Source organism: Salvelinus alpinus, chromosome 23 (genome assembly GCF_045679555.1).
Source record: "Salvelinus alpinus chromosome 23, SLU_Salpinus.1, whole genome shotgun sequence".
Taxonomy (NCBI): Eukaryota; Metazoa; Chordata; class Actinopteri; order Salmoniformes; family Salmonidae; genus Salvelinus; species Salvelinus alpinus.
In genome coordinates, this window is record NC_092108.1 from 36,378,736 (window position 1) to 36,402,247 (window position 23,512).

The 23,512-nt window shown below is 42.4% G+C and overlaps 1 protein-coding gene and 1 pseudogene across 6 annotated transcripts in view; one reads left to right on the plus strand and one right to left on the minus strand.

The window, feature by feature from the left end:
• Positions 1-23,512, plus strand: part of LOC139550896 (partitioning defective 3 homolog) — a 249,251-nt gene that overhangs the window by 146,882 nt on the left and 78,857 nt on the right. For 5 of the 6 annotated variants that reach the window (XM_071362135.1, XM_071362137.1, XM_071362140.1 and 2 more), the window contains 5 exons: positions 2,042-2,230; positions 2,665-2,835; positions 9,219-9,378; positions 19,292-19,478; positions 22,741-22,892. In XM_071362135.1, coding sequence (XP_071218236.1) covers positions 2,042-2,230; positions 2,665-2,835; positions 9,219-9,378; positions 19,292-19,478; positions 22,741-22,892 — 859 coding nt within the window. The remainder of the gene's footprint in view (positions 1-2,041; positions 2,231-2,664; positions 2,836-9,218; positions 9,379-19,291; positions 19,479-22,740; positions 22,893-23,512) is intronic. The other variant, XM_071362138.1, reaches the window with a different exon arrangement.
• LOC139550897 (lysozyme g pseudogene) lies at positions 15,018-15,735 on the minus strand (annotated as a pseudogene).

Sequence of the window (23,512 nt, forward strand, 5' to 3'; positions counted from 1 at the left end):
AGAGGAGAGCTGCTTTAAAAAAAAAAGAGCCTCAGAAGCGTTCAGGGCTCTCCACATGGGCTCCCTCCAGCAATTACATCCTCCACTGCCTCCTCATCTCTCCTCTCCTCTTTGCGCTTTTAATTCGTTTCAAGTGACTTTTTGATTCAATCAAATCGACAGGTTTGTTTGGGAAAGTTGAGAGCACGCCTCTAATCGCTTCAGGTGATGCTGTTGGGAGCGATCGGGGGCGTGAGTGAGGCCAGGGGTGTTTCGGAGCCAGGGCCGTAGGGGTTGAGATTAGGGACGGGAGTGGAGGTGCCATTTTATTCACTCTGTGGAATACAAAGCACCTTGCAGCCTGGGTTGCTGAGGAGAGGAGGGGAAGAGAAGGCAGTTCTGCAATTGTGTTCCACATGGATTCATCCTCTCTCTCCCTCTATCGCTCTCACTGTCTCTCTCTTCCTCTGTCTCTTTTTCTCCTCTTTCTCTGTTCTCTTTCTCTCTATTCCCCCGCCCGCTCCCTCTCCTTCGGTCTCTCCACAAAGTAATTCAATCTCTCTCTGCAAACAATGGGAGCTAATGAATGTATGACACTGAGCTTGATTATGACTGCATTCATTACACATGCACATAATTGCTAGTAGTTTAGTGTGCAGATTTATTCAGAGGACAGCTGTCAATTGACAAGGCAGAGAGAATAGCTTTTTTGTTATTCAATGAGGCTCAGGCACCTGTTGCATTTTCTGGGATACTGTATGTGCCTGCTTCTGTGTGTAGATAATGCTCTTAATTGTATACATTCCAGTGTCTTTTGGGGGCCTGCGAGGTGATCACAGAATCAAATCAAAATTGATTTGTCAAATGCTTACTTACGGGCCCTTCCCAAAAATGCATTAAAAAAATATTGAAAAATAATAACACAAGGAATAAATATAAAACGAGTAACGATAACTAGGCTATATACACGGGGTACCAGTACCGAGTCCCCATCTCGGGGTACAAGGTAATTGAGGTAGATATGTACAGTACATATAGGTAGTGGTAAAGTGACTAGGCATACTTATTGTCATCAGATACTCCATTCTTCTGACAATGTGTTTAGTCACAATGTCAATGTAGGCTCTGCTTTGCTACAGAAGACCATAATACATTCAGAACCCCGACTTGTAGGATCTCTATGACAGACAGTGTATCCAACCTTTGCCCCAAGAACTCCCAGTGACACACATGTTCATGCTGAAGTTTTCTAATCTGTAACTAAACTCATAGATGTGAGTTGGTCATCCCATAGCTCCTGATGCTGAAGAGCGTCGGAATCAGCGTAGCTGCGTCCCAAATGACACCCCTATTCCCTACAGTACCAGTCAAAAGTTTGGACACACCTACTCATTCATAGGTTTTTCTTTATTTTTACTATTTTCTTTGTAGAATAATAGTGAAGACATCAAAACTATGAAATAACACATATGGAATCATGTAGTGACCCAAAAAGTGTTAAACAAATCCAAATATATTTTAGATTCTTCAAAGTAGCCCCCTTTTGCCTCAGTGACAGCTTTGCACACTCTTGGCATTCTCTCAACCAGCTTCATGAGATAGTCACCTGGAAAGCATTTCAATTAACAGGTGTGTCTTGTTAACTTAATTTGTGGAATTTCTTTCCTTAATGCATTTGAGCCAATCAGTTGTGTTGTGACAAAGTAAAGGGTGGTTACTTTGAAGAATATTAAATATATTTTGATTTGTTTAACACTTTTTGGTTACTACATGATGTTATATGTGTTATTTCATAGTCTTCATTATTATTCTACAATGTAGACAATAGTAAAAATAAAGAAAAACCTTGGAATGAGTAGGTGTGTCTAAACTTTTGACTGGTACTGTATACAGTATAGTGCACAAATTTTGACCAGGCCCTGGTTAAAAGTAGTACACTATGGAGGGAATAGAGTACCATTTGGGACACTAATCTTGTATTCGCCTATCAGTAGATCTCACAACAGCAGAAATGATCAGTGACACCATCCTTTCTCCCTCCCTCGCTCTCTCTCCGTTCTAGAAGGTTGAGGAGGATGACCTGGTGTTGACCCCTGACGGTACCAGGGAGTTCCTGACCTTTGAGATCCCTCTGAGTGACTCGGGGTCGGCGGGGTTAGGGGTCAGCGTCAAGGGCAACCGCTCCAAGGAGAACCACGCTGACCTAGGCATCTTCGTCAAGTCCATAATCAACGGAGGAGCTGCCTGCAAGGTGAGTCTCCCCCCCCCCCCTTTAGGATTCCGATGTTCATGGTCATATAGGTAATGATGTATTTTCTGGAGTTTATATACTAATCTGCCTATTGGCATCTTCTGTCTATCAGTTCTGATTTGACAGTGAACTTCATTGCTTTTTCTGCTATTTGTTATTCCACTGACAGTGCAGTAACCTTGGTGCCAGTCTGTTTCTTGCACTCTAGCCTACTCTCTAGGGAATTAAGTAGCCTGGGTTTCACTCGTTGTTCGCCTACTCTCTAGGGAATTAAGTAGCCAGGGTTTCACTCGTTGTTCGGTGTGACAAGGAGTTGGCAAGATGACGCAAGCAGATCTGGGAGCAGATTAACAGCACTAGTGCTATTGCGTTGAACAGCCTGATCGTGGGTGTTGACTGATTCTGATCCAGCGTGTCATATGCTGTGTGAACAGGATAGACGGCTGCGGGTCAACGACCAGCTGATAGCGGTGAACGGGGAGTCATTGATAGGCAAGACCAACCAGGAGGCCATGGAGACGCTAAGGACGTCCATGTCGGTGGAGGGCAACAAACGCGGGACGATTCAGCTGATAGTGGCCAGGAGGGTCACCAAACGCAGTGAGGTAAGCCTAACCATCCCTCTGGGACAGCTGTGGAGATTATTGGACTAACACCAGTCTGAGGACAGGCTCATAGTAATGGCATGAATGGAACGGCATGAACGGCATGAATGGAAACGTGTCCAACATGGTTTCCATGCATTTGATACCATTTCTTATATTCCATTCCAACCATTACTATAAGCCGTCCTCCTCTCACCGGCTTCCACTGAATAACACACGTGTACGCTGAAATAACTTTGTAACCCACAGGGAGTCTGTGTGATGGTCGGCTTTTTGGAGGCAGCAGCTGATAGCGCTGTGGCTCTCCGTCCTCCTTTCCTTAGTTACTGCCAATGTATTGTTTTCTCTTTTCACATGTTTAATTACCTAATTAAAGATGCATGTTTTTTTTATGACTGCGTTCTGTTTTGTGTATGCGTTTGTTTAGCTTATTTAGAAATAATGTCAAAAGACAACCCGTCACTCTGTGACCACTGACAACCCGTCACTCTGTGACCACTGACAACCCGTCACAGAGATGCCTTGAAGTTTGAAGTTTTTCCAAAAACACTTGATACAGTTGTTCAGTTATCTTTAACATACACCCTCCCACATGTAGTCCCCATGTTAAATTCCAAAGCCAGTGACACGTTCTGGACTGGAGAGCTCTGCTATGGATAGGATTTAAAGAACAGTTAGTCAGGTGGGTCACAGCAGTTCACACGACATGAGTTGCGTCCCAAATGGCACCCTATTCCCTATTTAGTGCACTACTTTTGAACAGGGGCTCTGGTCCACAATAGTGTGCTATGTAGGGAATAGGGTGCCATTTGGGATGTAGACACGCTCTCGTCTTAGCCTCCATGCCCCGGGGTCTAATGGGGTAGTTGATGACGGCTGGCCAACAAAGTATTTTTTTCATTTCAGTGTCATGATATTGGTACATACTCAAGACTATCCTGGCTTGATCACTTCTCTATCTATTGTACTGCACTGCCCACTTTCCAGCAGTGTGTTGTTTGTAGTGTGAACTGTACGCCTCCATCCCTGCCTCTGCCTCTTGCTACGGTACATGTCAGACCTGAGATGCCCATGGCGCAGCTGGTAATTTAGCGCAGCTGGTAACTTAGCAGGGGCTAAGGGCTGAGCTGTGTGCTGCAGTCGGGGCATGCTGTGCTGTGGAGAAGCCAGGGGTGAGACCAGAGAGCACTGGCCTTGAAGGAGGTACAGACACACAGGGGAGACTCGTCGATATCTGCGTCACAGATACAGCTGAAAGGATGGCTTGGACTAGAGCATTATGGTTATAGGTGTCTATGTAGAATATGAATTATACTTAATTGATCCATTTCCCTTGCGGTCCACAGAGTATGTGATGTACCGTGTCTTCAGAATGTTTTCGTACCCCTTGACTTATTCCACATTTTGTTGTTACAGCCTGTATTCAAATGGGATTAAATATTTATTTTTTTCACCCATCTACACACAATACCCATAATGACTGTCCAAACAGCAAGTTACAAGTGATCAAATCGGATTATTGTGTTCAGACAGCAGTCATTTGCTGGCATGGTTATGTTAGTTGTCATAGTAACAACAGGTGTATGCGCAGTGGTGTAGGCTGATTGGTGTTGGTTAGGGGTGTCAAAATCATTCCACGGAGGGACTAGTGTCTGCTGGTCTTAGGTTTTTCCTCTCAATGAAGACCTAGACAACCAGGTGAGAGGAGTGCCTCACTCATTAGTGACCTTAATTCATCAATGCAGTCCCTCACTAGCTTTAAGCACCAGCTGTCAGAGCAGCTTACAGATCACTGCACCCATCCAACTCCCTCATCCCCATACTGTATTTATTTATTTATCTTGCTCCTTTGCACCAATCTCCTTTGCTCCTTTGTTTATAGACTTTTTCTACTGTATTATTGACTGTATGTTTAACTCTGTGTTGTTGTATGTGTCGAACTGCTTTGCTTTATCTTGGCCAGGTCGCAGTTGTAAATGAGAACTTGTTCTCAAATAGCCTACCTGGTTAAATAAAGGTAAAATAAAAAAAATGGTTATTGTCTTACTGAAAGGTGAATTTGTCTTCCAGTGTCTGTTGGAAAGCAGACTAAACCAGATTATCCTCTAGGGTTTTGCCTGTGCTTAGCTCTATTCAGTTTATTTTTATAGAAAAAAAACTCCCTAGTCCTTGCCGTTGACAAGCATACTCATAACATGATGCAGCCACCACCATGCTTGAAAATATGAAGCATTGTATGCAGTGAGTGTTGGATTTGCACCAAACATAACACTTTGTATTCAGGAGATGAAGTTAATTTCTTTGCCACATTTTTTGCAGTTTTACTTTGGTGACTTATTGCAAACAGGATGCATGTTTTGGAATATATTTATTCTGTACAGGCTTCCTTCTGTTCACTTTGCCATTTAAGTTAGTATTGTGGAGTAAGTACAATGTTGTTGATCCATCCTCAGTTTTCTCACACAGCCATTTTTAAAGTCTTTATTTGCCTTGTGGTGAAATCCCTGAGCGGTTTCCTTAATCTCCGGCGACTGAGTCAGGAAGGCCACCTGCATCTTTGTAGTGACTGGGTGCATTGATACACCATCCGACGTGTATTTAATAACTTCACCATGCTCAAAGGGATATTCAACGTCTGCTTGTTTTATTTTTACCAATCTACCAGTAGGTGCCCTTCTTTGTGATGCATTGGAAAACCTCCCTGGTCTTTGTAGTTGAATCTGTGTTTGAAATTCATTGCTCGACTGGGGTGCCTTACTGATGATTGTATGTGTAGGGTACAGAGCTGTGGTAGTCATTCAAAAATCATATTAAACACTATTATTGCACACAGAGTGAACGTATTTAGCCTTGCCATAAGAAAGGGTTTGAATGCCTATTGACCCGAGACATTTTGTATTTATTTGTCAAGTTTTCTAAAAACAACATTCCACTTTGACATTATGGGGTATAGTGACATATCTCATTTGAAGCTATGAACCATAGTAGAAGTCTACCAAGGGCACAGCCGTTCAGGTGGCACAGCTTCATGGACAGGTGGTGCTCCTTTCACTCATCACCTCACACCATCCCTCTCTTTCCTCGACATCTCCTCCTGCGCTTACTTCTTTAGGATAGTAATCTTTGGCAAACCTTATTCTGAATCTGAACTAATACTTCCTCAATATTAAACCCCGCCCCACAGGGCTATTCTGACAGATCCTTCCCTCATCACAATTCAGACCCAATGGAGTTCAGCCCTGCACCAGTTTAATTATAGGACTGAATATGAGTGGGTAGAGTGGTGATTTGTTGACCGACCTCAGTATGGCAAATCTCCTTGGCTGTTATTAAGGCAGGCTATATAGGCTCTCTGTTGGGGTAAGTTTCATGAACTACCCCATTTAAAGTAGAGGCTGACTTCCTACAGTCTGAAGCCAAATGGCCTCTCTCTTGAAATCCTTCTCCAGCCTCAGTCATTCTCACTTACCCTTGTTTTACTGGCAGTTGTCTGCTTGGTGATTGTTCAGCTGTTTCTGCACCAATAGAACTGAACCTTTCTGTATCACACCGGTCTCTCTCTGTGTTATCACGTCTATCAAACACCTGGGAAATGAAATGAAGGGGCTGTGGATTGATTATTCACTGATTACATTTCCTCATGTTGTGATGCACATCTGTTGTTGGCAATTCTTATACTAATGTTAGATTCTAAGTTCTGCTGCTGATCCAGTTGGACACAGCATACACTACCGTTCCAAAGTTTGGGGTCACTTAGAAATGTCCTTGTTTTTGAAAGAAAAGCTAATTTTTTTGGTCCATTCAAATAACATCAAATTGATCAGACATACAGTGTAGACATTGTTAATGTTGTAAATGACTATTGTAGCTGGAAACGGCAGATTTTTTTAATGGAATATCTACATAGGTATCATAGTCACACCAGTCTCAAAGTCAACAGTGAAGAGGCGACTCCGGGATGCTGGCCTTCTAGGCAGAGTTGTAAAGAAAAAGCAATATCTCAGACTGGCCAATAAAAAGTAAAGATTAAGATGGGCAAAAGAACACAGAGACACTGGACAGAGGAACTCTCCCTAGAAGGCCAGCATCTCGGAGTCGCCTCTTACCTGTTGTTGAGACTGGTGTTTTGCGGGTACTATTTAATGAAGCTGCCATTTGAGGACTTGTGAGGCGTCTATTTCTCAAACTAGACACTCTAGTGTACTTGTCCTCTTTCTCAGTTGTGCACTGGGGCCTCCTACACCTCTTTCTGTTCTGGTTAGAGCCAGTTTGAGCTGTTCTGTGAAGGGAGTAGTACACAGCGTTCTACGAGATCTTCAGTTTCTTGGCAATTTCTCGCATGGAATAGCCTTAATTTCCAAGCCTAAACTTGGATTAGCTAGCACAACGTGCCATTGGAACACAGGAGTGATGGTTGCTGATAATGGGCCTCTGTACGCCTATGTAGATATTCCATAAAAAATCTGCCGTTTCCAGCTACAATAGTCATTTACAACAATAACAATGTCTACACTGTATTTCTGATCAATTTGATGTTATTTTAATGGACATAACATTTTCTTTTCTTTCAAGAACAAGGACATTTTTCAATGACCCCAAACATTTGAATGGTAGTGTACATCTCTCTCTCCCTCCCTCTCTACCGCACCTGCTGTCTCGACCTCTGAATGCTCGACTATGAAAAGCCAACTGACATTTACTCCTGAGTTGCTGATCTGGTGCACCCTCTACAACCACTGTGATTATTATTTGACCCTGCTGGTCATCTATGAATGTTTGAACATCTTGAACAACGGTCTGGTCTTAATGGCCATGTAGTGCTATAATCTCCACCCGGCACAACCAGAAGAGGACTGGCCACCACTCAGAGCCTGGTTCCTTTCTAGGTTTCTTCCTAGGTTACTTCCTTTCTAGGGAGTTCTTCCCTAGCCGCTGTGCATCTGCATTGCTTGCTGTTTGGGGTTCTAGTCTGGGTTTCTGTATAAGCACTTTGACAACTGCTGATGTAAAAAAGGGCTTTATAAATACATTTGATTTGATTTGACAACTAAAACAAGCCCATATTTATAATATCTGACTAGGCGGAGTCATCTCCTTGTATGTCTAAGATAAACAGTCATTCTCTGTTGCTGAGCAAGAATTGTTCCTCTAATGGTGGTGTCGTGGCCCAGCCTGAGCCCAGAACCTTCTTGGTCAGGGATGTGTGTTTTGTGAGAAGTATTCAGTTAGTGTTGTTTGGTGGGCCCCTCTGGCCCCTCTCCCAGAGTTAGTGTTGTTAGGTGGGCCCCTCTGGCCCCTCTCCCAGAGTTTTTATTGTTTCTTCTCCAACTGTTGTCCTCACACCACCACCTCGATGTAGAGTTCCACATCGCTCCTTGCCCTAGTTCCACAGAGACGAGCCTAGCTTATCAGGAGCTGAGACTCAACTGTTGCCCTTTACCTACTTCCTTAGAAATAATCACATACAGAAATGCAAGAACATGTCTGGACGGACGGACACTTTCTGTCCTTCCCTTTGTCTCTGCAATAATCCACACATCCTAACCAATTATTATTGCTACTAAGAAGCTGCTTATGCAGTTATAAACGGGCTCATGTAATTCCAATGGGCTCAAGTAAGTTTCCAACACCACTAAAGGGATGGTTTTCCCAGACCCAAATCCTGGACAAAAAAAATGCTATTTCAATGGAGAATCTCCATTGAGAATACTTCTTCGTCTTACTAGGCATAATCTGTCAAGGAAGCAGTCCCTGTAGTTCAAATCAATGATATAGGAGATTCTAAGTGCAAACAATGAGGGCATCCACACCATAGAGATCCTGTCATTTCTACTGATACGATGGAATTCTTTGGTCCGTACACATTCAACCCCACTTCCTCCTCAGTCATGTGTGTTTAAAGGTGACATAGTCAGCAAATGGCCTATTTGTCCATTAAACAGCAGTGTGTCCGATTGACACCTGAGGGAAATGTCACTGTGCTGCTGCTCTCCTGTGGGGGGAATGTTGACAGCCAGTGTCTTAACTGCTATTGGAAATCCATGGTCATTTATCTAGCTAGCCGTGGTCGTGGTGGTGCTGGGGCTAATGTTAGCACCAGGCTAGCCTGCCTCTACCGGTCTGCCTGTCCCTCACGGAGGGGATTATTGTTATCTATAAGTTAAGCTGTCATTGTTGCTGCTATCCTACAGTGAGCGTGAAAGGGCAATAATGGGGTTGTGGCATTGAGCTAGTTCAAACTCTTTAAAGATTTAAGATTCAAGATTTAATCCCAATGTACCAAAGGGAGAATTTCGTCTCATACTGCACCTTCCCACTATAATGATTGTTTCTTCCAATATGTCATGTATTGACTGTACCCGTCTTCTCACCCATCTATGTAGCTGGAGGCCCCTGGGAGCCCCCTGGGACCGGAGCAGACCCTCCTGAATTCCTCCCTGCTGGACGATCGGGAGCGTCGTATCTCCCACTCCCTGTATGGGGGCATAGAGGGCCTGGACGACAACCTGATGCCACAGCAGGCTCTGATGGGCAGGATGATGGGTGAGTCAGGTGACCCCATAGATACAGATGGAGGACTCTAGATGGATACAACCCGTTTTAGCATGGACATTGGCAAAGTTGAGTCTTATGTCTTACTCTATGGGTGACTCACTATATCAGGGGTAGGCAACTAGATTAAGCCGCGGGACATTTTTGTAAGAGCGGATGGTTCGGGCGCAACATAATTATAGTAATTTGTACACTGCAAATTGACTACAACTAAGCCCAAAAAGAGATTGTATTTGAAAATAACAATAATTTCATACCTTCAATACAGTGAGACACGATCACGTCTTTTTTTTATTCGTGGAAATACTTTCTTAAATAAAACACATTTTTGGCTCAATTCCTGGTGATTTAAGTCTTTTTTTTTACCCAAAACTAAAATAGCCCCCAATTTTGGTTTACTAAAAACTTTGGAGGGGCCCCAAAAAATCCCTCGCGGGATGGTGTTGGACCGGCCGTCTGTTGCTGACCCCTGCCCTATAGCTTCTCACACCCTTACTGCTGGGTTAGCACCAGATCTGTCTGTCATTCACACTCTACAAACTGGAACCTAACAGTTTTGATAACAGCCAATTAACATCTGAGCCAAGCTCCGATAATGTGGTATTGTTATTGGAACAACAAGGGCCAAATAATTAAAACTAAGAACTAATAAGACACAATTTCTGATGACTCCTACTGATAAAAAGTATTCACTTTTAACCATTTTATATACTAGAGAAGGTGGACCATGAGTGGGCTGGAATAGGTGCACCACTACCTCGTGTTGTAACATCTGGCCTTGCGGCTGGCTGGTTGCCATCTAAAGTCTATGATTGATTGAATCTCTGCCGCTCAGTTGTGGCCCCACCGTTAAAATCCCTGCCTGCCGTCCTGTCTCGCTGTTTGTCAGACCAAGGCCCTCACACACACACACACACACACACACCTGGTCTTCTCTCTCGGGGTCGGCCTGGGGCTCTGTCAGAGCAGGCAAACTCCAAACAGAGAGCTCAGGGATTCACAGAGCACACACACACACACGCGCGCACCACTGAATCAATCAGAAGGTGCGCTGCACCATACAAGGGCCCCTGAGCTGTAAATCATACGCAACCTTTTCCTTGACATTTTCCGAGACATTAAGATCAGCTGAAAGTTGAATGGAAACTCAAAGCACAGTCAGTTACACCATTTCCTGTGTTGACAAACCTAATCGTCACAGATCAAATAATCCACTGTAAAAACACATGTAGACCGCAGGGGGAGGTACTACTTTCTCTATTGGAGTAGCCCTAAACCGAATGTTGTTCTTACATTGCCATCCCTCTCATCTATATAGATAGCGTATGAGACCCATTATTAGGTTGTTACATCACTCTGCGTCCATCCACTTCCTTGATCATTTTTTTCACTGTGAATCTATTGCAGGATATCTACATCCTGATACAGTAATGTATCCCAAGCAGGGTGGTTGTTGCACTGTCAGCCCATTTTAACATCAGAACAATGACCTGAATGTAATCTTTAGAGGCAGAGCATGTAACTGTTGACGTTCCAGGATTAAAGTGTCACCAAATGTTCATCTTGGTTGCGTGACTCACTTGTGTGCCTTAATTTGAGTCATTCTGGTTAGAAAATCCCCAATTCCCATGGTTCATCGAACGCTGAGTGTATTTCTTCATTATGTCTTTGCATACCTAAAGAACTCAAAGCAGTTAGGAATTGTCTGTCAGGCTTTGTGTCAATGTCCGATTTAAAGTGGTTGGAATAAAGTTAAAGTCGTTTATAAACAGTATTGGGTAGTAACGGATTACATGCAACAGGGATTACCTAATTGTAATCAGCCCGGATGACTTAAAAAAATGTGTTAAACAGCTGATTACGTTTAGTATTACTTCAACTAATATCAATAAGAACATTTGATAACACTTTGTCAGCCTTGCTGTCATTTCGCGCACCCTCAGGACTTCTCACATGCACTCAACTCCGCAAAATGTTGTCTAGTTGATCGCCCTCAAGGGTGGATGGCTTCTTTTTGGATTCCAGTTGATTGAATGAGTAGGTAAGGCTGCCAAACCATTTAAACCTGACCCACTGGTCAGTCATACAGTTTCCTGGACTCCATAGAGTTCTGCCTACTGCTTTGTAGCGTATTTACAGTGCACTTTCTGAAATTTCAATCCGTGAATGTGGGAAAAACAGTTATAACAGTTGTTAATGTTGAGAAGAAGATGCTTCTCTGTAGGTTGACATTTTATTCATCAACTCTTATATTGAACGAAGGGGCACTCATGTCGGCCGTTCACTGTGAGTGTAAAGGCCTATACATGACATGTACTGTTAGATATAGGCCTACACATGAAATGTGCTGTTAGATATAGGCCTATACATGACATGTGCTGTTAGATATAGGCCTATACATGAAATGTGCTGTTAGATATAGGCCTATACTTGAAATGTACTGTTAGATATAGGCCTATACATGACATGTACTGTTAGATATAGGCCTATACATGAAATGTGCTGTTCGATATAGGCCTATACATGAAATGTGCTGTTAGATATAGGCTTATACATGACATGTACTGTTAGATATAGTCCTGTCAATTACATGGCATACAATCAGCAATAATTAGGCTATATTTAGAGTTGGCGAACTAACCACCACCTCAGGTGGTGAATTAGTCCCACATGAATTATCCTAATGTGATATTTCTAAATGTGCTATCTCTAAATAAAATAAAAAAGTGTCGCTTTCATTACTCTGACGTTCTTTCTTGCACTGTACCCAATGATTTATCAAAACTTACTTGATAGGTCGATGTCCTGGATGTGGTGTTACAGACTTGTTTATTGCGTTATGTACACACTGTATTAGTATACTTATGAAATGCACATTGTTATATTTGGTCACATGTTTATTTTCCCTCAACTCCAACCTCATCTGATGCGTAATACAGATGTGGGTAGAGCAATGTCTACATAAGGGTGCAAATTATAAACATTCACAAAAGCTCTGATGCGTAAAGTCTGATAAAGAGCAGTGTGCGGGTTTCTCTTTTTTTCTCATATGCCTGGGTGTTTAAAGTCATTACGTTACTCATTTTGAGTAATCCAGAGGATTACGTTACTGATTACTTTATTTTCCATGTAACTGTAATCAGTAACTAATTACAAGAAATCCACCGAACCCTGTATATAAACCCGTATTTAATTCACTGGCGTCGTTTAACAGAGGATGAAGAACGGTGTTTGAATTCCAAATGGCACCCTATTCCCAAAAGTAGTGCACTATCAAGGGAATAAGGTGCAATTTGAGAAACAGACAGCGAATAAAATATTTTCAATGCAGTTCAACTATTCCCCTCCGTTACACTTTCAAATCCCTCTCCTCCCACAGTGCTTATGAACTATTAAAGGGAGAGTTCACCCAAATTACTATCCCTTTAATAATTACGTTTTTCCCTAAAAGAGTTTTGGAAGACACCCTTATCATTATCTGTTGTGTAGACTAACTTAGATGTAATGGCAAAATGTAGATTTCATCATAAATGGACATACCCAAAAGTAACTGCTGTTCATGTGTAATTATATGACTCTGACTTGCCAAAACTTGGACTGTTTGGAAAGAAGACATCTGGGAGATTATGAGGAAATTATCAGAAGATAGATAGCAGTCACATAGTTAACAATACACAAGATCAGAGTCACACAAAATAAACGTTTTTATTTTATTTTGAAAGTAATCTTTCATTGACAAGCTATAAGTAAATGATTGATTCCCAGAGCTGGAAACACATCTGATGGCTTCCACAATATGTGAACAATATCAACAAAAAAAATGGGATTGATAGACCTATCAACTAGAAATGGGCAGATGTTTTAGTAAGTGGTGTCAGGTGTGTTCACGTGACATTTCCAAGTGTCCCTAAACCTTTCCAAGTGACATATGTCTGTAAATTAGGTCATTTCAGTGCTATTACATATTTGCAATCCCTAAATGCTATTTGTTCAGTATAAAAACACAATTTCTACAACATCAACCTCTCTCAAACATTGTGGTGGTGTCGGGGGACATACAGGGGATAACCAAGAGTTTTCATCATATTTTGTCATGCGCAAAGATAGTCACTCGATGGACATTCGATGTTGCCATTAAGTCATACTGTTATCATCAGATAACATCCAGCAATAGGCTAGTTTTGTTCCTACCAACCTAAGGATTAATTTCATACCCCCCTTGTAGCTATAGCTCAAACACAGGCCAAATCGAAGCTTACCTTGTAAGATGTTTGGTGAACACATTGTGTAAAATGAACATTTTAACTCTGAGCTGATGATCAATAGCGGTAGGTCACAGGCAGACAAATAAGACATCCTCATGATCTGTGGAGTCCCGGCTTTCAGTGTGAATCAACGTATTCCGTGCTTATTTTGATTATGCTTCACAACGCTAACCAAAATGTAGGTAGCAGCCATCTTGAAGTGAGGTCATTGGCTCGGCCTGCTAAATACATTTGTATGCACATATATGGTAGTAAGTCACACCAATGATTTTAAGGCGCAGATCAATAGCCAAGATACTCCACTTTCTGCAGACACCCTGCTTTTCCAGATAGGGGCTACCATTCTCATACCAGACTGAATTGAATACAAAAATCCATTAGGGTCCCCAAATATGGGGACTTTACATTTAAGGGGTTTTAAACAGTGTCTGTCACACTTCGTCTCCTATCCAATGTCTGTCCATGTCATAGATTCAGACAGGGAGTTATTTTGAGATCAAATGAGCTTGGCACAGTTGTACCTATCCCGCTCCTAGTTGTACCATCACCCCTGGTTACAGAGAAAACAAAGTATCCGTTCTGTCTATTAGATTACACATACAAGTATGGCACTAGACAGGGCATTACTTACAATTTCATATGTCATAGATTAGATTAAGTTTTTTAACCAAATGTTTTATTAGACGATGTTAGTGTGATGTTACATTACAATACTGTATATCAATTCATGTGAATTGGAAAACCGAAGTGAACTGTAATCGTAGAGATTAAAATTTCAGCCGACAATAAATCACCAGGCTGAAAATGTAGGCTGAACATTTTATTTTCATTCATCTCTATGATTACAGTTAACTTCAGCTTTCCAATTCACATGAATTGATATATAGATTATAATACTCATACTTTAACAGTTTTAAGGTTTTTGTTGTTCCCCAGGTCACTGTGAGTCTCATTGTTTGAAAATCACTGTTTTTCAAATGTTTAAACGTTTGATGATGTCATCGGGTAGAACTTTTTAACGTTATATTGTTTTCTACAGTACGTTGAAATGTGCTGTTTTTGCATATGTACACACTGGTTTGGTGCTGGTGATTATGAATATGAGGTTGAAAAGGGGGAGTTGCCCTTTTAAGCATAAACACTCTTACATAAAGGTTAGCAATAAGTTAGTTATAGTAAATTATCTTCATGTGGTTAAAAAAAAATACTAAACTAGAATCTAACTTAACCATCATAATAGGGATACATTGTCATAACGTTTTGTGAATTATTTTGACGTCAAACATTTACCTCTAGATATATTTGCAGTTTACTTTTATTGCCATTACGTTTGGAATATTGAGCACCCCCCCCTCTGGTGACATTATTGGACTAGTCCCTCTCAGTGGTGTAATAAGCCCATTTGCTCATGAGATTTGGCAATACCGATTTCCGTCTTGGTACCGCTATATATGGTACCATCTAGCTCTGGCAACATCATCGTTGGAGTAGTCCCCTCCAGTGGTTTTCACATCCACCTCCTTATATGAATGGATATTTCCAACCCCCACATTGTAGGCTGCTATTCCTCCTTTCAGATTCCTCTCTCTGTTCCAGTTGAACTTTTCCTTTATCTTATCGATGAATTCAATGAGATACCCGGTGGCTTCTTCAAGATGTTCCTCACTGTCCCATTCCCCCTTAGGATTCAGGTGTTTTCCACCGCTTGGGGTAATGTCAATGTGCATAAGCCCAAAGGCCCATTCCATAGTCCCCCCAGCCTGGTTTGGGGGTCTGTGGCCCTTATTGCTCTCCCACCCGCTCTCCCATCTCTCGAGATGATGCCACAGATTATAGCTGGGTGTATATCACACTTTATCGACGATGTCCTTGTACTTCGTCATGTCATCCAGATCATCCCCTTGCCATTTTGCCAGATGCGTCCTCCCCTGCAGTGTAGTGGTTTGCTCCTGCTGTCTCCCTTGAGGCACCAGTAGTTTCAACCAGCATAATCTCTCCGTGACGAGAGTTTATTAACCACCCTAAGGCTCTGTACAACAAAGGCAGAGTTGAGATATGGCTGACTTCTTCATTCAGTCGCACGGCTTTCTTCCGTGTAGCCAAGTGGTCGCCTCAGTTGAATGTGCGTTGACAGTATGCACACCCGCCTTCATTTTTTTTTTTTATAGAGTAGACCTACCTGGATTGCTGTTCTTCTATTGGTTTGGGGAGTACGCATGATTTCCAGGAAACCGTTGCTCAGTTCATATAAGCCAAGCCCAATATGGGAATAGCTGAAATTGAACCACGACTGTGCAAGGTATAAAAACACAACCCAGGCTTGGTGCATTATTTTTGCTTCAGTAGTCGTCTATTGGCCAGGAGATACTGTGCTGCTTTCAGATTACATGCCGTCTGTCATTTCAGACTGAATTACAGACGGCATGAACACTGTCGGCTTGCTGGTTTGAAAAACATGCTATTTTACATCCAAAATTCAAAACAGAATAAGTGCATCACTTTGAACCTCAATGCTTTTTTAGCTAGACTCTGTGATGTTGCTTGCCCCTGAGAATACAATGGCAAAATGAGTTAAAGTTGTATTGTTTTAGTTAAGACTAGTCATGATCGGGGCTAACAAAGGTTTTGTCTTTGCCGGATTTCTCTGATCACTTTCCCATTGTTGTGCAGACCTTCCCCACTGCTATGACAATTAGCTACAGAGGATAAGAGACTTCAAGAAATTATTCTCTTCTTTAGGCAACGGCTCGTTTTTTCAAGAAGTGCACCGAAGGCAATTCCCCTGCTTTGCTAATTAGGCAGGTGGACTTGGACAGTGGAAAAATAACCTTCTCTCTTCTGCATCCCTCTTCTCTCGCCCAATTATTCTCACCTCTCGCCATCTCTCATTTCATCCGGCCTGCCTGCCTTTCTACTTCTCGGCTATTAAATCCTGCTCCTTCTAAATTCACCGGTCTGTTTCCACATAGTCTCTGATAATTGCTTTTATTGAAGACAAGACAATTCTGTAAAGAAGCTGGAACTATTGTTCCTTTGCCCCAATGTCTGATTGTATTAGGGCTAGTGTAAACAGCCTTCATTTGAAGGGAATCCCACCAAGTCAGGAGCTGTGAGTTCTGTTCACCTGTCAGCACCATTGTTGTTGGTAGAAGAGTGACCTTGGCTTGGTCCACCAAATAAGTTTGAGGCTCTAATGGCACCCTATTCACTTTATAGTGCATTACCTTTTACCGGAGCCCTATGAGCCCTGGTCAGAAGTAGTGCACTATAAAGGGAATAGGGTGACATTTGTTACCCATAATAACACTCTTACGTATGGATGGATGTCCATCCAGAAAGTTAATTTGCTTCTAGAAAAAAAGCATGAATGAAAGTTGATTTATTAATTGGGTTACTCAGTGCTTGCCACCCTCATTCAAACTCATCTACCATGGCATTTACTTTAAGAACCATATAACCATTCTCAGTGTCCATTGGTCTGTCAAGGGACAGTGTGTGTGTGGGCTGAGAGAGAAAAGTTCCCTACTGGGTTTGAGGGCTCACCGACACCACAGAGTTCCCTGAAAAGACACATAGCAGGGGTAGGGACTAGAGACCACAGGATCAACAACACACTAAATATACACACACACACACACACACACACACTCGGCTCTATTAAGATTGGTCACGGCCTGAACTTTAAGCACACTACTATTCATCCAGCCATGCAAGTTGGCTGGGCAGTTGGAACTGTGGATGTAATTGGTACCACACATACTCAGTGTGAAAGGCTATGAGAAACAACACTAACGCTGGCCTCAGGTCCTGGGTAGAAAGTCCTGTTCTCCTGCCATGAGACCCAAACACATTCCTAACACAAATGGACTTTTCTCTCCGTTATTGTGTAGGGCTCTTATACAGCATAGAAACCATCCTTCTATAGACAGTCAGTTACCCACAAAGACAGATTAAGGATAGTGTTGCAGAAAGTCCTGCATTGCATATCAATGTGGTTTTAAATCCCTCAATTGGATACAAAGAAATGGGACTTTTCGCTCCGTGAGCGTGCCAAAGAAAGTAGTTGTCTTTTTCACAATGGTGCAGCTTGCATTAATCACACTCTAATGACTCTTAGGAATGTCATGACAGATGCTGATTGAGAATTTCAGTCTGGGTCTGCTTTTAAATTCAACAATTATTGTGGCAAGTTAGTTATGTTGCTATATCAAAGGATCAAATGTCCAATAAATATCAAATAAATATATCAAATGTCAAATGAGTATTAAATTAACGCTTTAAATGTGTGTGTATATGAGCAAGGCAGTTAACCCACTGTTCCCCAGGTGCCGAAGACGTGGATGTCGATTAAGGCAGCCCCCCGCACCTCTCTGATTCAGAGGAGATGGGTTAAATGCGGAAGACACATTTCAGTTGAAGCCATTCAGTTGGACAACTGACTAGGTATCCCCCTTTCCCCTTGTTGTGTAATGCAATGGTCCCCAACCGGTCGATCGCAATAGACTGGTCGATCTCCAAGACATTTCTAGTCGGTCACCAAACATTTCTGTAAAAAAAACATTGTTAAAGCCTTGCATTCCTGTGTTTTGTATTTATTTTGTGCTGTTGGCAGTTGGTGCACTATTTTTGATTTATTTAACATTTTATTTAACTAGGCAAGTCAGTTAAGAACAAATTCTTATTTACAATGATGGCCTATGGCGGCCAAACCCTAACCCGGACGATGCTGGGCCAATTGTGCGCCGCCCTATGGGACAGCCTGGAATCAAACCAGGGTCTGTAGTGACACCTCTAGCTCTGAGATGCAGTGCCTTAGACCGCTGCGCCACTCGGGAGCCCACTTGATTCAGCAGCTCCAGCACCGTGAAGGCAAAGTGTTCCCATTTTGATCCATTTCATGTGTCTGAAAGTAGAACTCCGCCTACCCAGCAGGGCTAGAGATCAAATCAAGTGCACCTACCTACAGGATAGGCCTACCGCTGGCCAATTAGATAACTTCGATCACCGTGTCTGCACAGTTTCCAAGAGCAATAGACTGTCAAAAGAAACCTCGAACGCAGTGAACTTGATACTGTAACATTTCAAAACATATGAAACCATCACTCGAGAGACTCAGCAACAAATACAGGGGTGGGGGGGAGATCAGTCCGGCTTTAAACTTACTCTTGAAACTTGTGATAGTAGAAAATGCAAGTTGCAATTTCAAAATTGGCTAGTGCATCATCAGTTCCTCTTGTATTGTTACTTGTTGCATACCTTAGAGATCTATTGCAAGAAAATGTACTTTAAAACTGCAAAATGTTAATAGCACACCATGGCAAAATGTGTAGAATTTCAGGAAATAAGCTTTTAAACCTGCAAAATTCTCTACACCAACAAGAGAGGTGTGAACTGTCATGAACAGTGCCTGTGGCCATAGAAATGGACATGGCACGTGCGCAGTAGGGGGGTGTTCCCCAATGCTGGAAGGTGGGCCCCCGAGTGAAAAAGTTTGGGAACCCCTGCCCCTACTGGGAACCCCTACTGCACAAACCTCATTGCTACAATACAGAACTGTTTTTAATTGCTTAATGTTGCATAGGCTTATGTTTTTAAGTCGTGTTTAATAAAAACCTCTTCTCCTCCATGTTGTCCTACAGGTAACTACCAGCTCTCCCCTACGGTCAACATGCCCCAGGACGACACTGTCATCATCGAAGACGATCGGCCACCTGTACTTCCTGCCCACCTCTCTGACCAATCGTCTTCCAGTTCCCATGACGACATGGGATTCCATGTGGAGGTCCCTCCAACTTGGGCCAAAGATATTCCAATTCAGAATGAGAGGTGAGAGCAGAGGACAATCCCAAATGTCACCCTAATCCCTACATAGTGCACTACTTGACTAGAGAATGTTACAGTAAATGCCCTTGTGTCATGGTGAATATTCTCCTCATCCCAGAAAGTTTCACTAGTTCCTCCTGTCATAAATCTCCAGTGTGTCTGATGGCGACAGTGTTTGAATCTCAAATGGCTCCCTATTCACTACATAGTGCACTACTTTGAAAATGGGCCCTGGTCAAAAGTAGTGCACTTCATAGGGAATAGGGTGTCTTTCCTAGTCAGCCTCACACACTGCTCCTTCTAGTAGCTCCCTGTGAAACTGTTTATCAACTGTTAATGTATCAGACTTGACACTCCTTTTTTTGACGTTGTTTTTATTGAAGATTACATCGTTTTTTTTAAATAAAAAACAAAAAAACAAGGTCTGGCAGGTACAGCACATATCATCATACTTTCATCAGATTAGTTACAGTAACAGTAACATTTTTGAATTAGACAATTTTCAAGTACGAAACCCATTTTTCCCAGTATTCCTGAGCTCTCTCCTCATGACTTCGTAAAGCAAAAGGTCATACGCTCCATATAATGTTTCTTTAAAAATTGTCTTTTTGACGCCATTTCCGAGTGACAGACTTTTTACTGGATGCCAGTAGGACCTTCAACAGGTACTTTTCTCTATTGTGTCATTTATCAGGTATTTCACCCAAATACAAAGAAATGAATGCTTGTTCTATGTCAAAACCCATCATTTTTCCAATGTTAGGTCCTTTTTCTCCCCAGTAAGTTTCAATGTGTGATCCACATTCTCTCCAACACGGGTGTTGGGAGGCCAGTCTGTTTTTATTTCAGTTTAAGTGTTATGAAGAAACGTATAACAATCTTCCAAAAGAATTCTCTCCAAGTCCTTGAGTTGGTAGAGCTTAATTGAGTCTCAGATATGTTCAACCATGTTTCATCAGTTATTCAATGTTAAGTTCCTCCTCCCATTTCTGTTTAATATAGTCTGTAGAGTGTTTCTTTGAAGATAAAATATCCAAGTCAAGACTTGAAATAGTTTGTTTTAAATACTCTCCAAGTTGTATGCGTTGGTGAATTATTTGGTCCATTTCTGAGGTGCCTGAGGGTCAATCAGTTTTATATATTTTAAAACGTAGTATCGAACCTGTAGGTACCTCTGCAGGTCGCAGTTGTAAATGAGAACTTGTTCTCAACTGGCCTACCTGGTTAAATAAAGGTGAAATAAAACAAAATAAAAACCTGTGAAAATCTTGTTTATCCAAGCCATGTTTTTTTACTTAGGTCCTGGAAGTTCTCTAGAAAATGATGTGATGCCTTTTTGCCTCCACAGCAGGAGTGAAGCTGGGGTCCAATGCGGGCCAGCTCAGCAGTTTGACCTCTGTCTCAACCGTGTCTTAAGAGAAATGAATCCACTGATTTGTGTCTGTATGTTTCTATTACCATGTCCTTATTACCTAAAACTAACTGTACGGGTATCTCTGTCAAAGTAGTCTCAATGGCTTTCCATTTGGATTCGTATTCTGAATTGCACAAACACACGAGGTCTCAATTGATTGGGTGGACACAAAATAATATTTTAGGCTTGTTAAGGTCATAGCCCCCCCCCCTGTTGTTTGGTAATTGTAATGTTGTTCATCTCATTTTTGGTCTCTTACAGTTCCAGATAAACCTTGATATCCGTTTATCCCCAAACTGTTTCGGTGGGATTTCTATGGGCAGTGATTAGAACAAACACAGTAACCTCAGCAGGATTTTCATTTTGATTGTTTCAATGCTGCTGCTAAGATCCAAAGGAAGTGAATTCCACCTGTCCAGGTCATCATAGATGTTCTTGTTGACGTGAACGTAATTCTTGTCATAGAGTTTGCCTGTGTCTTTCTAGATTCACTCCCAAGATATTTAATAGATGAAGAGAGGTCCACTGGAAGTTCTACCTACTCTTCAGCTCTTGCTGTGGCGTGTAATTATATACTAGGGCTTGAGTCTAGTGTATGTTAAGCACATACCCTGAATATGTTCCAAATGTTTGTAAAACATCAATCGAGGTACACTTGAACCTGGGGCTTTAAGGAATAAGAGAACATCAGCATACGTGCATATCTTATGTTCACTGCCTCTTATTGCTATTCCCTCTAAGGTTGGATCCCGTCTTATTGCCTGTGCTAACGGCTCGGTGTACAAGGAGAAGAGCGTGGGTGGAAGATTAGCCTCGTCTTGCCCCTCGTTCTAAACTTATTGTTCGTGACAAACGTCCATTACTCTTTATTCTGGCAGTCGGACATGAATGCAGTGTTTTGATGCCCTGTATCACTTCTTTGTTGAAACCAGATCTATCCATAACTTGGAATAGATAATCCCATTCCACTGAATCAAATGCTTTTTTCTGCATCTAGACTGACTGATCATATAGTCTTAAGACTTGACATTCCTTTTGATAATCAGGACCATGTTTTGTTAAGTTTTTGCGACGGAATGTTATTTCAGTTGCTGCGAATTAGACCTCATGCTGTGTATTTAAAAGATTCCTCTGTTTTTCCTTCGCTGAACCAGCTAGATGTAGAGTAGGTCTAAGGCTGTTTCACTCCGCTGTATGTTGCGTTCTACAAATAGTGAAACATAAACAAGGTAAATATATGGCTAATTCTACACTGACACATACACAAGGACAAGGTCAATGTGTCCCATGTGTTTTTTGAAAGGACACACAGGCACACCCACCTGCTGCATACTTAACTGGGCGTGTAGGGCCGTTGTAACCCTGGATACGTCCCAAATTGCCCCCTATTCATTATATAGTGCCCTACTACCCTATGGGCCCTGGTCAAAAGTTGTGCACTATATATAGGGAATAGGTTGCCATTTCCATTGCAGCGTCCGTGATGATGAGGCCCAGCCTGAGTTCTCGTCAGTGGGCCTGGAGCGGGTTGGGCTGAGTGTGTGGTGATTGTAGCTGGTCCAGCCCTAATCAGTCTCTACCTTAATCAGTGGCTTATCAAGTATGGCCTAGATTCTAGGTGTGGCTTGATTTGAAGACCCACTGAAGCTCCCTGACAATAACAGTTTGATTTACACTAGAACCACTGGAATAATCTCATCCCTTTGTCTCTTTTTCCTGGCTTCCTCCCTCCCCGCTCTCTTTCCTCTCTCACCCACTCTCTTTCTCTCTCCCTCACTCTTTTTCTCGCTCTCCCTCACTCTTTTTCTGTCTTTGTGTGTGTCTCCATTTCCGTCACTCCCTCTCCTGTAGCACCCTGAGCCCTGATGACACCGACCCAGACGGAGCCTTTCAGAGGGAGGGCTTCGGCAGACAGAGCATGTCAGAGAAACGGACAAAGCAGTTTGGAGATGCCAGTCAGCTGGAGATCATCAAGACACGCAAGTCCAAGAGCATGGATCTAGGTACTGAAGGAAACCAGCTGGTCCCTTTCCTCCCTCTCATTTGACTCCCTTTAGGTCAGCCCTGCCTGGAACCAATGGCAACACGTTATTGGCTGGTTTACCAGACACAGATTAAGCCTAACCCTCTGTGTATGTGAAACCGGCCCTGTGAGTTGTTAGGAATCCCCACATTAGGCACATACATACCCCCCTCCTTGTAAATTGCATCTATAAGACTTGCGTTGCACAGCCTAATATTTGTGGCTTCTACTGTATGTCATCGAAATGTGATGCAATTCTCTGTCTTTTGTGTGACATCAAACAGGTTTAAGTACTGTGTCTCCTGTCACACCTCAGAACAACGTTTCAGCTCACTTGAGGTGGCATGAAACCATTCTGATTGCTTTGGCTGACAGTAATCTTCCCTCTCACCCACACTTTGGTTGCGTCCCAAATGGGGCTCCCCATAGGGCCCTGGTCAAAATAGTACACCATAAAGGGAATAGGGTGCCATTTATAGGGCCCTGGTCAAAATAGTACACCATAAAGGGAATAGGGTGCCATTTATAGGGCCCTGGTCAAAATAGTACACCATAAAGGGAATAGGGTGCCATTTGGGACTCAGCCGATGATATCTAATC